This window comes from Schistocerca gregaria, chromosome 6, assembly GCF_023897955.1.
Source record: "Schistocerca gregaria isolate iqSchGreg1 chromosome 6, iqSchGreg1.2, whole genome shotgun sequence".
NCBI lineage: Eukaryota > Metazoa > Arthropoda > Insecta > Orthoptera > Acrididae > Schistocerca > Schistocerca gregaria.
Genome location: NC_064925.1, coordinates 44874561 through 44890526, shown reverse-complemented (window position 1 = coordinate 44890526; position 15966 = coordinate 44874561). Strand labels below are relative to the sequence as shown.

The 15966-nt window shown below is 48.1% G+C and overlaps 1 protein-coding gene across 1 annotated transcript in view; it reads right to left on the bottom strand.

Moving 5' to 3' along the window:
* Window positions 1-15639, bottom strand: part of LOC126278714 (trehalose-6-phosphate synthase-like) — a 143341-nt gene extending 127702 nt beyond the window's left edge. Inside the window, exon 1 of the mRNA XM_049978988.1 lies at window positions 15499-15639. Within this exon, the coding sequence (XP_049834945.1) occupies window positions 15499-15639 (141 nt within the window). The remainder of the gene's footprint in view (window positions 1-15498) is intronic.
* Between the last annotated feature and the right edge of the window lie 327 nt (window positions 15640-15966).

Here is a 15966-nt window from a genome sequence, read left to right as displayed (position 1 = left end):
GTCATGGAGGTAAACCAAATGCAAATAGTGAATGATGAAAACCACGATTCGTAGGAAGTGACTGAATCTGAGCTGCAAATAGTAAATGATGAAAACCACGGTACCTAGGAAGTGATTCAATCTGATCTGTACCAGCATGAAGTAATTCAAGGTATGATGCAAGAAAAGGTACGCCGGAATGATGATGCTTTAATGGAATAAATTAAAGATGGAGGAAAAGTTACAAAAAATAAAAGCAAAGTTATTCGCAGAACATCGACGGAGAAATATTGCAATTGTTGTGCCTCAGAAGAAAAGAGATGGCCAAAGACATAAGAACCTATACAACCGTCAGCCACATCTCCGCCATGTTCATGATGTCCACTGTCATTGTCACCGACTACACTGATAGCTTTAGTAAACTAATGTAGCGCGCCGGACCAAGATCTGAATGCAGCGCAGTTGACTATTTGCAAGTCGCCACCCAAACTGCAGGTCGGGACAGTGATTGTGAATTACGACTTCACGTGCGGCCACGCAAGCTTTCGACTGGGTTTCAACGAAATAAACATCGAAAGGCTTTGAGAAACAAAGCATAGATTGCATCCATGTTACTACAATAATTGATATGTAGGGTGTTCAAAAATTCATTGTCCGAGCCGACAGTTATTATGATGGGGACAGCAACAGATATTTCATTAAGCAATCAGGTGTCGGAAAAGCATAGAGAATAAGTATGGGATGTCGAAGAGGTCAGTGTGTGATTCAGAATAAAATAAAAATAAATGTGAATCAATTCTTTACCCTTATGATCCGTTTTACAATTAATAGTCAAAATTTCCACAATTACTTTGCGAGGTGCCATGGTGAAGAAGTTTGCGTAACTCTTGGATTCAACTGATCTGCATGAGAACTGGTCATTCACTCAATCCCACTTTTTAACCACCACCTTACCTTATGCACAATGGAGAAATTAACGCTAAGACAAGTATTAAAATAACCCTTTAGATGACTAGTAAAGGGGTTGCACGCGTGCTATAATTTAACAAAGTTACTAATCAAGCGCTGTCCTCAAAAGTTATAAAAATGTGCAGAAAATCAATATTGTCATATTAATAGTAAAAGAAAATCAAATTAAGTATCACAAATAGATTTATTTTATCTAATGAACATGTGAATATGCGATTCACTGAATAATGCTTTAATAAAACAAGAGCACAAAATAATGATGTTGAGAATAAGTAGTTTTCAGGATTTTTAAAGGGGCACTTATTCTGAAATACTGAACATGGTAATCTATTATGAATGGGTCAGTAACAGAGATGATAAGCGTGTGACAGAACTCCAAACGGAAATAAGAACTCTGAAAAATCCACATGGAAATTTGGAAAGTTGTGGTAAGTTCCTATGGGACCCAACTGCTGAGGACGTCGGTTCCCTAGGCTCACACACTACTTAATCTAACTTAAACTAACTTACGCTCAAGACAAAACTCACACAGGTGCCCGAGGGAGGACACGAACTTCCGCCGGGGGGAGTCGCGCGAACCGTGGCGAGGCCTCCTCGACCGCGTGGCTACCCCGCGCGGATTAAATCCACATCCAAAATCGTGGGTACTGTAGCGCCAACACGAGAGCAGATGCTGCGGAGGGTGTCAGGGTAGAACTGCGAGCCCCTTTAATGCCAATACTACGAATACCTTAGCACCAAGACCTCAGGCAGTGTGCGGGCAGCAAACAATAGTCGTATGGTGCACCTGTCGACCCCTGCACTGACTCTGATGATCAATGACCGCAGATTAAACACGATTACATAAATTCCAGAAATAATCTAAACTTCTGTCTGGATAAGTGAAACAGTCTTTCTCCTAAGTCTGCACGAGAGTATCTCCAGAAGGAGACATTATCACAACACATATTGTCCCTGGCGGTCCAGAGGAGACTTCATATCTCGTGCACAGTGCACGGACACCGAAAAGTAGTGCTTCGCGACCACCACCATGCTTGAATGTTTCCAGCCATATGAGACCCCGGCAAAATACGCCGTTCATCTGTGCTCAGTGCACTCCGCAAAGTCCCGCCAAGCTCGATAGTAATATTTCTTTTACCCATCGTTGTCGCCGCCGCCAATTTTCAGTAGGGCCCTCTGATGTCATATTTCGTCTTCTTGAGTTGACCAATCAACTCCCTGCATTTCGCAGGACCCACGAGAGCAGCCGTGAAAACCGCCGCCAAAAACGAACGAAATGTCGGGTGTCCCGTAGCTTCAGACCTCAGATTCCGAGAACCACTGAAAACAATGCTGAAACCTGGCGTCGGCCAAGCAAAGCTCAGACGGCAAGCGTCAATAAAACGTTTAACGCTGGCTCCACAAATTCGCTCTCGCTGTCGCTTAATGCCTGATACAATAGCCAAGAGCCGTAGCAATCCGGCTGCCCTGAGGTGCCATCACACGTTGTTCTCCCTCGTATTCGCATAAAAGCCGGCCCATCCTGACCACTCGTTTTTCTGGCACACTCAATGCAGGGGGCACTCGTCCAGCCCCATCTCACCCACACAAGGACAGAAGAGCAAGCAATGTACCAACACCAGTTGAAATACCAAGAATAAAAGACGGCGTCCTCATTAACAGTTTCATTTACAGCAATGACGTTTCTTAGCCTGCCGCAACTGAGGCGCATTAATAAAATGATATCGAGTCAAAAAAACGAAAAAAGAAATACGAGAGAAGACATGCCACAAGTGGGTTGTAACCTCTCAAATTTCAGTGCAGAGCCAGTATCAAAGTAACAGGGTGTCCCATATTCGATGGAAAATGTTTGTGTTGTCCTGTTTGCGTGTGGACACAAACTCGAAAAGCAAGGAGTAATCGACTGATCTCAAGTCTTGTACTCAGGCAGAATGAAAAGCGTGAGCACTTGTTCATGCGACGCATTCCGTACTGACTTCTGGTGAACGTCAAACTCCGTGACAGTTGCTGATATACTTGACTGGGGCCTGTTCTCAAAATGCAACAGCACATCTTCTTCATACGTGTTCTGCATGTGAACGGTAAGTTCGTGGTGCAGCCGCGGTGCTGGGACCTCGGTGCTACACCTCGCTGCTCTCAGGCGGTCGTGTTGCATTCACGCTTCAGCCTCGCTGCTGGCAGCTCGCTCCTCGCTGGTCAACGACCTCTCGCTTTTCCAACGGACACCTTTAGCCTGCAGCTGGCCACATCACTAGTTGAGTGGATTACTTGCAACGTGTGAAACAAAAACAATATTGTGTACATCGTCTGATGACAGTAATAGTGGTTACACGACAATAACGTCCCTGTAATGGACTGACCTGCGCAGAGGCCTGACCTGAATCCTATAGAATACCTTTGGGATGTTTTGAAACGCCGACTTCGTGCCAGGCCTCACCGACCGACATCGATACCTCTTCTCAGTGCAGCACTCCGTGAAGAATGGCATGCCATTCCCCAAGAAACATTCCAGCACCTGATTGAACGTATGCCTGCGGGACTGGAAGCTGTCATCAAGGCTTAAGGTGGGCCAACACCATATTTAATTCCAGCATTACCACGAACTTGTGAGTAATTTTCAGCCAGGTGTTCGGATAGTCTTCATCACATAGTGTATATGGCTTATATTTTTCACCTACTATCATGTTTGTTAGTATTTTCTATATTTTTTCCTCAGATTGTCCTGGAAACCTTTGCGTGTTGTTTGATAAGGTTTGGCATTTTTTTACAAGTATTTCTGCATCGATTATATCATTATGCGTCACACCATACTTACTTCTCATTGCGCAGTCGAATTCAGGCTTCATTCAGTCGGTCCGTAGGTAACCTGCACAGGATAGAATTTCCAGCTCTCCAGCCAGTTTCGTGAAATTCTTTGAAACAAAACACAGAGACAGGGCCGATTTCATTGTCCTTCTTTTCCGTTTTATATTTTTTGTTATTCCAAACGGCTTCTTTGGAATTCTCTTCTCATCCTCTTAGCCGCTTACCTTGTCTGTTTTGAACAAGTTACTGTTCTTGGTTTGTACTTCCGCAATCAATGACTGTCGATAGAGCGAGGTGGAGCAGTGGTTAGAACGCAGAACTCGCATTCGGGAGGACGACGGTTCAAACCCGCGTCCGGCCATCCTGATTTATGTTTTCCGGGACTTCTCTAAATCGCTTCAGGCAAATCTCGGGATGGTTTCTTTGATGAGACCGATGATCTCGCTGTTTGGTCTCCTCGTCCCAGATCAACAAACGAAAGACTGTCGCATGTAAAGCAGTGGTCATATATTAGTAGTCACATTCGTCGTCTGCGTATTCAGAATAGTTATTTTCACTGTCTGGCAATTGTTCTTTGCTTTCACGAGCACTTGTTCTGATCTCACATTCTCTTTCACTTCCGCGGCACATTCTGGTGTTCCTGATCATGTGTGTTATCAGTGACGCAGATGTCATCCCTGTCGATTGATTTACTGTCAGCTTTTATCTCTTAAACACAGAGAGCCATCCGAATACCGTGACCCCCTCCTTCCCCTCGCTGCCCGGCGACAGTTTCTGTAACTTTTCATACGAACATCTCCCACTTCCACACGTCCCGATGGAGCGGTCAGTAAATATTCGTGATTGACTGTTTCCAGTTGTATAAGGTGATTCTACAGTTCGTCTGAAATGCATATGGAGCGTCAGTTATGTTGGGTTTCATACTCAACTTATGGCCTGTGCCCGCATAAGCTCGGGTAACAAGCTATAGAGGACGAAAATATAGAAAGGCCAAAAGACGGCGCATTACCGTCATAATATGGTGTGGCAAAATCGTTAGCATTCAAATCAGCTTCCAGTGGTCTTGGAATGGGCAAACACAGAAGATGTACAGTATTGGAGGAAATATTATTCCATTCTTCCATGAAAACAGCGACAAGTGCCTATTACGACGATGGAGGTCGTTTAGCGATCATGCATCCCTCTCCCCAAGTGGACCACAAAAGCTCAAGAATAATGAGATCTGGTGACCGCGGTCGCCAGGGGAGATGCGACAAATCAACCTCGTGCTCATAAAACCAAACTTGGACGGTGCGAGCTGTCTGAACAGGGTCCATCTCGCTGCACCCACATTTGGGGAACAAACACTGCACCACGGGATGGACGTGACCAGCCGAAATGGTCACACAGTCCTCGGCGCAGCGTGACTTGCAGAGCAACCGCAGGGCTCAAAGGAATGCCACAATATGGCCGCCAAAACCAACACCGAACCCCCGCCATATTTCTCTCTTGTGACGGTAAGTCGGCCAGAAGATGGAAACAATGTCAAACAAGGCTCAAAAACAAGACTTCCATTGCTCCACAGTCCGGACATTATGGCTTAAGCACCACGTTTTCCTGTTTCGGGCACTTGCAGCACTGACGGGCAGTTTTGGAACTTCACGTCGCTCTGCAAGTCCCTGATTACGGAGCTCCCTTCGCTTTGTTTTGGTGCTGACAGGTCCCGCGAGTACGGCGTTGAGTCCAGCAGTAACTCCTACAACTGGCGTCCTCTTTACTTCTTGCTAAAGTCCTCTTCAATGCCTGCCTGTCACGATCATTCAACGGACACTTTCGTCCGTGTAGATTATGTTTTCCCGCTTTCCTTACCAGGTGTAGAAGTATGAAACCGGAAAATTGGTTGCAATAATTACACGTCTGTTGTGTGAAACTGATAAACAACATTTTATTCAAAATAATCTCCGTTGCTATTTATATATTTCTTCCACCTCTCCGGCAGGCATGAATGCCACGCCAAAAAAACAGTTCTTCTTTTGAAGGGAACCAGTCAGCGAGCCATTTTCGTACATTTTAATACGTATTGAAGCGCTGTCCAGCGAGAGCGTGTCCCAGTGATGCAAATAGATGATAATCGGACGGAGCCAAGTCTGGAGAACAAGCCGCATGCCCTAGTGTTTGGCCGGCCGGAGTGGCCGAGCGGTTCTAGGCGCTACAGTCTGGAACTACGCGACCGCTACGGTCTCAGGTTCGAATCCTGCCTCGGGCATGGATGTGTGTGGTGTCCTTAGGTTAGTTAGGTTTAAGTAGTTCTAAGTTCTAGGGGACTGATGACCTCGGAAGTTAAGCGCCATAGTGCTCAGAGCCATTTGAACCATTTTTGAACCCTAGTGTTTCCCAGCTGAACGCCTTGATCGTTTCCCTAACCCGTTTTGCTGTGTGTGATGGGGCGTTATCATGGAGCAATATGACTGTGTCGCCTTTTTCTATATTCCGGTCGTTTTTCACGTAATTCTCTATTTAAATCGATTATTTGCTGTTGGTAGCGATCAGTGTTAACGATTTTACCAGGTTTTAGCTGCTCATAATAGGTGACACCCTTCTGGTCCCATCAAACACAGAGCATTATTTTCTTTCGAAAGCGATTTGGTCTTGCAGTGGATGTCGCTGATTTGCCTAGATTCAACCACGATTTACGACTCTTAGGATTCTCAAAATATACCCATTTTTCATAAGCTTTCACTATTGGATGAAGAAGCGACGGTTTCGATGAAGAAACGACTTTCTTTTGTATCTAGCCAGCAGCATTTCACAAGTAGTTTTCGATTTCTTTGCTGTCTTTCATTTAATTCATGCGGAACCCATTTTCCCACTTTCTGCACGTTTCCCACAGCTTTCAATCGAAAAGAAACGGCTTACTGCGTTACATTTAATTGTTCCGCCTGGTCCTGTTGAATTTGAGTATCACCTTCATCCATTAAGGCCTGCAATTCGATGCCTTTGGCCTTTTTGGTGGTTCCCGCGCTCGTCGTTTCTCACGTCAAAATCAGCACTTTTGAATTTTTTTGAGCCACTCGAAACACTGTGTTTTCCCAAGAGCACGTTCGCCGAAAGCTTCGACAAGTATTCGATGCGATTTTGCAGTTGTTTTCTTCAAATGGTAACAGTAAAACAAATGCTGTCCGCAAATCGTAGTTCGTAGGCACAAAACTCGGCATGTTTATGGGTTAGAAACAGATACCGACGTATGGAACCTGGCTTACTGTGTGTTCACGTACGTCGTCAGCCGTTACAGTCAGAAGAAGGCGATGCAGACGCGGTGTCGCGGGCCCTACACTGACGGCTAGCACCATCTATAGCGAAATTCCGGTTTAATACTTCTATACCTGCTATATGCGGCGTAAATATTCGGTACAGCTCATCTTGAAACATCAATGATCTTCGGTTGCCTTGGTTACCGAAGCACCTACGATACGACCAGCAACGATTTTCCTACGCTCGTATTCACTCAGCTTCGACATAACGCACTCACAAGTTCATAGAACACTGTTGTGACCACGAGAGACACTTGCAACGTATGAGCACACTGCACAGGTTCCGTCCGTGTTGAAGTACAACAGCGCCACCTACAGGCTAGACTAGCGCCTGTAAGTTCACGCGTGGATTTCTCGAGCTGTTTCCAAATTTTTGTCCAACTCCTGTATGTGCTTTAATCGTACTTTAGCTATTCGATGGCCGCTGGCCTTGCTACGCGGGAAGTTTTCAGACCATATTTGTTCTCCGATACTGCAGAGTGTTCCGTATACGCTAAGCGCTTCTCAGATCTTTTCGAGCGACATTTCGAACCGTAAATTACAGACTCTCACAGATAACAAGTGCCGGCCGGAGTGACCGAGCGGTTCTAGGCACTACAGTCTGGAGCCGCGCGGCCGCTACAGTCGCAGGTTCGAAGCCTGCCTAGGACATGGATGTGTGTGATGTCCTTTGGTTAGTTAGGTTTAAGTAGTTCTACGTTCTAGGGGACTGATGACCTTAGAAGTTAAGTCCCATAGTGCTCAGAGCCATTTGAACCATTTTTAGATAACTAGTTAATACCTGAGTATGTTGTAGATACTGTAGTGACAGAATCTTCGTTGTGCTTAAATGTTACGCTACCAACAGTGTTACTGACAATTCGCTTACAAACGTTGTTGCTCATGCATTTAGCATACAATAAGGTGATAGAAGTCATGGGATAACCTGTATGCACTAACACAGATGGCGCTAGTGTCGCGTACATAAGGTGTGAAAGGGCAGTACGTTGGCGAAACTGTCGTTTTTACTCAGGTGATTCATATTAAAAGGTTTCCGACGTGATTATGGCTGCACGTCGGGAATTAACGAACTTTGACGCGGAATGGTAGTTGGAGTTAGACGCGTGGGACATTCGATTTCCGAAATCGTTAGGTAATTTAGTATTCCGAAGTCCACAGTGTCAAGAGTATGCCGAGAATACCAATTTCAGGCTTTATCTCTCACCACGGACACCTCAGTGGTCAAGAGCCTTCATTTACCGACCGAGAGCAGCGGCGTTTGCGTAGAGTTGTTAGTGCTGACAGGTATAACCGCGAAATCAATGTGGGACGTCCGCGGCTCGTGGTCTTGCAGTAGCGTTCTGGCTTCCCGCGCACTGGGTCCCGGGTTCGATTTCCAGCGGGGTCAGGGATTTTCTCTGCCTCGAGATGACTGGCTCTTGTGTGTCTTTCATCATCACTTCATCCTCATTCACTCACAAGTCGCGGTAGTGGCGTTAAATAACTTGTGGAGCGGCGGCCGAAACGCCCCGCGAGGGGTCTCCTGGCCACCAATGCCATACGCTCGTTCATTCATTCACTGTGGGACGTACGACGAACGTATCTGTTAGGACAGTGCTTCGAAATTTGACGTTAATGGGCTATGCCAGCAGACGAACGACGCGAGTGCCTTTCCTAACAGCACGACATCACTGGAATCGTGACCGTATCGGTAGGACCCTACACGTATTGTCAAAGCAGTCTTGATTTCAGATCGTAAAAGGTTTCGAGGTTTCGAGTGTGGCGCAGACCCCACGAAGCCATGGACCAAAGTTGTCAACAAGGCTGGTCGTGGCGCCATAGTGGTGTGGGCTGTGTTTACGTGAAACGAACCGATCATTGTTTGGAAATGGTTATGTTTGGCTAGTTGGTGACCATCTGCAGCCAAACAACGATGCAATTTTTATGAATGACAATCCGCCGTATCACCTGGTCGCAGCTGTTAGGGAATGGTTTGCAGAACATTCTGGACAATTCGAGCGAATGATTTGGCCGTCCAGATCGCTCGATATGAATCCCATCAGACATTCAAGGGGCACAATCGAAAGGTCAGTTAGTGCACAACATCCCGCACGGGGAACAGTTTTGCAATTATGGACAGTTATGGAGGTAGCATGGCTCAACATTTCACCAGAAAACTTCCAACTACTTGTTGACTCCATGCCACGTTGCAGCACTACGCCGGGCAAAAGGAAGTCCGACGCGACATTAGGAGGCGTCCCGTGACTTTCCTCACCTCAGTGCAAAGTCGCATTACGGGTCCCCCATACAACCATCTCAGTATGCTGGGTGCTTATACACTACTGACCATTTAAATTGCTACACCCAGAATAACTGTAGATGATAAATGGGTATTCATTGGACAAATATAGTATACTAGAACTGACATGTCATTACATTTTCAAGCAATTTCGGTGCATAGATCCTGAGAAATCAGTACCCAGAACAATCCTCTGGGCATTGAGTCGAACAGAGCTTGGAGGGCGTGTATAGGTACAGCTGCCAATGCAGCTTCAACACGATACCACAGTTCATCAAGAGTAGTGACTGGCGTATTCTGACGAGCCAGTTGTTCGGCCACCATTGACCAGGCGTTTTCAATTGGTGAGAGATCTGGAGAATGTGCTGGCCAGGACAGCAGTCGAACATTTTCTGTATCCATAAAGGCCCATACAAGAACTGCAAAATGCAGTCGTGCATTATCCTACCGAAAGTAGGGTTTTGCCGGGATCGAATGAAGGGTAGAGCCACGGGTGGTAGCATATATGAAATATAACGTTCACTGTTCAAAGTTCCGTCAATGCGAACAACAGGTGACCGAGACATGTAACCAATGGCACCCCATACCATCACGCCGGGTGGTACGCCAGTATGGCGATGACGAATACACGCTTACCATGTGCATTCACCGCGATGTCGCCAAACACGGATGCGACCATCATGATGCTGTAAACAGAACCTGGATTCATCCGAAAAAATGAGATTTTGTCATTCGTGCACCCAGGTTCGTTGTCGAGTACACTACCGCAGGCGCTCCTGTCTGTGGTGCAGCGTCAAGGGTAACCGCAGGCACGGTCTCCGAGCTGATAGTACATGCTGCTGCAAACGTCGTCGAACTGTTCGTGCAGATGGTTGTTGCCTTGCAAACTTCCCCATCTGTTGACTCAGGGTTCGAGACGCGGCTGAACGATCCGTCACAGCCATGCTGATAAGATGCCTGTCATCTCGACTGCTAGTGATACGAGGCCGTTGGGATCCAGCAAGGCTTTCCGCATTACCCTCCTGAACCCACCGATTCCATATCCTGCTAACAGTCATTGGATGTCGACCGACGCGAGCAGCAATGTCGCTATACGATAAACCTCAATCGCAATAGACTACAATCCGGTGTTTATCAAAGTCGGAGACGTGATGGTACGCATTTCTCCTCCTTACACGAGGCATCACAATGTTTCACCAGACAACGCCTGTCAACTGCTGTTTGTGTATGAGAAATCGGTTGGAAACTTTCCTCATGTCAGCACGTCGTAGGTGTCGCCACCGGCTCCGACTATGTGTGAATGCTCTGAAAAGCTAATCATTCGGATATCACAGCTTCTTTTTCCTGTAGGTTAAATTTTGCGTCTGTAGCACGTCATCTTCGTGGTGTAGCAATTTTAATGGCCAGTAGTGTAATTATATTTTCCCTGTTTAACACATTATAACGCAAAAACTAACTATCGTACGGGTGCCAAACATGGCATATTTAACGTGCAGAGTATAGGGTGAATGACTTCCATACGTCACAGCTCCTCTGTAGAGTTCCAACTACAGCTACCAGGTGCCGTGATCAGTCATCGTGCTTCATAGCCTCACACACCTGACCAGTCACAGTGCACTTGTTGACGTGTCAACATTAACTTGGACCATTACATTACTGATGAAGCTCTATTATCAGGACGACAGTAACGCTGCAGATGTACTTCAAGAGTAACCCCGGCTGAAAGGATTACAGAAGGGTCCTGTTTCTCCACTTTCTTCGCGGACCATGATGAAGAAGTTCAAATCAGCTGGAGAACTGGGCGTCGCTCCGGGAAGAGACCGAGGAGCGGTTGCACCACAGGTGGTTGATCAAATCACTGTTGCTATGGCAGACACCGCTGTGCCCAATTCCCTATCGACTGGCAATGCGTTTCTGTGTCACGGAAGTTGAACACCCATCCGTGGTCCACTGCACGGAAGGTGCTTCAAACTATTCTCAAATAGTATCAGTACAAGATCAATATCGTACAGCAACTTGCACCACAAGGCCCACAACAACGTGTTGCCAAACATGGTATCTTTAATGTGCAGAGTATAGGGTGAATGACTTCCATACGTCACAGCTTCACTGTAGAGTTCCAACTACAGCTACCACTTTCTCGCAAGGATTGAAATTGACGAGGGTTGGTACTGCACCATCCTATGGACAGACGAAGCTCAAAAATTCAAATGGCTCTAAGCACTACGATAGTTAACATCTGCGGTCATCACTCCCCTAAACGTAGAACCTAACTAACCTAAGAACATCACACACATCCACGCCCGAGGCAGGTTTCGAACCTGCGACCGTAGCAGCAGCGTGGTTCCAGACTGAAGCGCCTAGAAGTATTCGGCCACAGCGGCCGGCAGACAAAGCTCATTTTTCTCTGATGGCTGAGGTGAACACACAGAATTGGCGAATGTCACTGTGCATCAAGTTCCTCTGTGTGGTGAACGAGTCAGCGTATGGTGTGGCTTCACGGCTATGTACATCATTGGCCCATTCTTTTTTGAGCAGGGTGGCGCTCAAGGACCAAAGGTGTGCAGTGTGACTGAGCAGCGTTACTGCGATATGCTTCGCCATCTCAAACCCGCCCTAGAGGAGAGAGAGAGACCCATTGAACTCAACAGTTTTCATGCTAGATGGGGCCCCATCTCTCATCGCTCGTGAAGTTCAACTGCTTCTCGGAAACAAATTTGGAAACGATCGAATAATCGGCCGAGCGTTTAAAAATGCTTGACTGGCACGATCACCTGATCTCCTTTCCGGTGATTTCTAGATGTGGGGCTCCCTGAAGGACAAGATTCACATACGTGCTGATCTGAAGCGCAGCATATCAAGAGAGGTAACCAGCATACCTAAGGCTGTGAGGACGGGGCGTGAGTACTGCTTTGGTATCTCAGATGGTAGAGCACTTGCCCGCGAAAGGGAAAGATCCCGAGTTCGAGTCTCGGTCCGGCACACAGTTTTAATCTGCCAGGAAGTTTCATATCAGCGCACACTCCACTGTAGAGTGAAAATCTCATTCTGGGAATTGAAAAAATGGTTCAAATGGTTCTGAGCACTATGGGACTTAACATCTGTGGTCATCAGTCCCCTAGAACTTAGAACTACTTAAACCTAACTAACCTAAGGCCATCACACACATCCATGCCCGAGGCAGGATTCGAACCTGCGACCGAAGCAGTCGCGCGGTTCCGAAATGAGCGCCTCGAACTGCTAGACCACCGCGCCGGCTCTGGGAATTGATTCTGCATTATTTCCCTTTCCAATGTCCATGACATTAATGCTACCAAGTTGGGTAGTTTCTGTGTTACAACGTGTTAAATGGGGAAAGTTTAGTTATAGCCACCCGGTGTAACCACTTTACAGCGTTGTTAATCGAAATACTTACCAGCCTTTCATAGAGCAACTTGAAGTCACTAATCAGCGGTTTTGGAATTGTGGGGAGGGGGTGGGGTGGGGGGTGGGGATGGATAGACTTTTCAGAGTTTTTTTCAGAACTAAACTTGAAAGTTTCACTCCTGGAGAAAGACACTTTGTACGCAGACGCGTACTGGAGCGCCAGGCGCGCCCTGCCGCAGCAGCGGAAGCTTGCAAAATGGTTCAAATGGCTCTGAGCTCTATGGGACTGAACTGCAGTGGTCATCAGTCCCCTAGAACTTAGAACTACTTAAACCTAATTAACCTAAGGACATCACACACATCCATGCCCGAGGCAGGATTCGAACCTGCGACCGTAGGAGCGGCACGGTTGCGGAAGCTTGCAAGTAGGCTGTTTAGGTTTTTATGGTGGTAACGTCACGTAGCGCCCTGTATGAAAATCAGTGACTGTGCTGCGTGCAATCTGTGGCTGGTTTGCATTGTTGGAATTTGCTATTGTAGTGTTGGGCAGTTGGCTGTTAACAGCGCGTAGCGTTGGGCAGTTGGAGGTGAGCCGCCATATATGGCTCATGTGGCTCTGAGCACTATGCGACTAAACTTCTCAGGTCATCAGTTAAAAAAAAATGTTTAAATGGCTCTGCGCACTATGGGACTCAACATCTTAGGTCATAAGTCCCCTAGAACTTAGAACTACTTAAACCTAACTAACCTTAGGACATCACACACACCCATGCCAGAGGCAGGATTCGAACCTGCGACCGTAGCAGTCGCGCGGTTCCGGACTGCGCGCCTAAAACCGCTAGACCACCGCGGGCGGCGTGGTGAGCCGCCAGCAGTGGTGGACGTGGGGAGAGAAATGGCGGAGTTTTGAGAGCACATGATCTGGACGTGTGTCCATCAGAGACAGTAAATTTGTAAGAGTGGATGTTATGAATTGACTTATGAACACTATTAAGGTAAATACACTCCTGGAAATTGAAATAAGAACACCGTGAATTCATTGTCCCAGGAAGGGGAAACTTTATTGACACATTCCTGGAGTCAGATACATCACATGGTCACACTGATAGAACCACAGGCACACAGACAACAGAGCATGCACAGTGTCGGCACTAGTACAGTGTATATCCACCTTTCGCAGCAATGCAGGCTGCTATTCTCCCATGGAGACGATCGTAGAGATGCTGGATGTAGTCCTGTGGAACGGCTTGCCATGCCATTTCCACCTGGCGCCTCAGTTGGACCAGCGTTCGTGCTGGACGTGCAGACCGCGTGAGACGACACTTCATCCAGTCCCAAACATGCTCAATGGGGGACAGATCCGGAGATCTTGCTGACCAGGGTATTTGACTTACACCTTCTAGAGCACGTTGGGTGGCACGGGATACATGCGGACGTGCATTGTCCTGTTGGAACAGCAAGTTCCCTTGCCGGTCTAGGAATGGTAGAACGATGGGTTCGATGACGGTTTGGATGTACCGTGCACTATTCAGTGTCCCCTCGACGATCACCAGAGGTGTACGGCCAGTGTAGGAGATCGCTCCCCACACCATGATGTCAGGTGTTGGCCCTGTGTGCCTCGGTCGTATGCAGTCTTGATTGTGGCGCTCACCTGCACGGCGCCAAACACGCATACGACCATCATTGGCACCAAGGCAGAAGCGACTCTCATCGCTGAAGACGACACGTCTCCATTCGTCCCTCCATTCACGCCTGTCGCGACACCACTGGAGGCGGGCTGCACGATGTTGGGGCGTGAGTGGAAGACGGCCTATCGGTGTGCGGGACCGTAGCCCAGCTTCATGGAGACGGTTGCGAATGGTCCTCGCCGATACCCCAGGAGCAACAGTGTCCCTAATTTGCTGGGAAGTGGCGGTGCGGTCCCCTACGGCACTGCGTAGGATCCTACGGTCTTCGCGTGCATCCGTGCGTCGCTGCGGTCCGGTCCCAGGTCGACGGGCACGTGCATCTTCCGCCAACCACTGGCGACAACATTGATGTACTGTGGAGACCTCAAGCTCCATGTGTTGAGCAATTCGGCGGTACGTCCACCCGGCCTCCCGCATGCCCACTATACGCCCTCGCTCAAAGTCCGTCCACTGCACATACGGTTCACGTCCACGTTGTCGCGGCATGCTATCAGTGTTAAAGACTGCGATGGAGCTCCGTATGCCACGGCAAACTGGCTGACACTGACGGCGGCGGTGCACAAATGCTGCGCAGCTAGCGCCATTCGACGGCCAACACCGCGGTTCCTGGTGTGTCCGCTGTGCCTTGCGTGTGATCATTGCTTGTACAGCCCTCTCGCAGTGTCCGGAGCAAGTATGGTGGGTCTGACACACCGGTGTGAATGTGTTCTTTTTTCCATTTCCAGGAGTGTACATTGTTTGTTCTCTATCAAAGTCTCTCATTTGCTAACTGTGCCTATCGGTAGTTAGTGCCTTTAGTAGTTTGAATCTTTTATTCAGCTAACAGTATTGGCGCTCGCTGTATTGCAGTAGTTCGAGTAACGATGATTTTTGTGAGGTAAGTGATTCATGAAAGGTATAGGTTATTGTTAGTCAGGGCCATTCTTTTGTAGGGATTATTGAAAGTCAGATTGCGTTGTGCTAAAAATATTGTGTGTTAGTTTAGTGACGATCAGAATAAGTAAAGAGAGTATGTTCAGTTTTGCTCAGCTGTTTGAAAATCAAAGCTATTCACTAATTTTTCCAAGGGGACGTTTGCAGCTGACGCAGAGGCGGCCGCCGCCGGACTCGACTGCGGACTCACCTCGACGTCTGCGGCGCGGATGGGCGGCAGGGCGCCGTAGAAGCGGTTCTCCCGGTGGCTCCACCTGCAGCCGCAGCCGCAGCCGCCGCAGCCGCCGCAGCCGCAGCCGGCTCCGTCCCTCACGACCACGCCGACAGACATCTCTGGCCTCTGCGGGCCGCGCCTCCGGCCGCCCCTTATGTAGCCGCCTTCCGACCACCCAAGGCCGCGGCGTTAATTGCTGGCCACACAGCGCGATTAGAACCTGACCGGCCACTCGCGGCGGGCGTGCGCCTCCCTGTTTACTTCCGACGCTCATTGATGCACTTCACCGCGGCCGGCAGTTTTCAGCGTTCTCACTATGCTCTCGGCGACTTAAAAAAGCGCTCCCCACACGGGATGTGTTTCTGTTCGCGAAACCACCCAAGACGGTCTGTCCGCTGTGGCTGCTGCATGCTCCTCAGCGGCCGGCCTACATCTCACCACAGA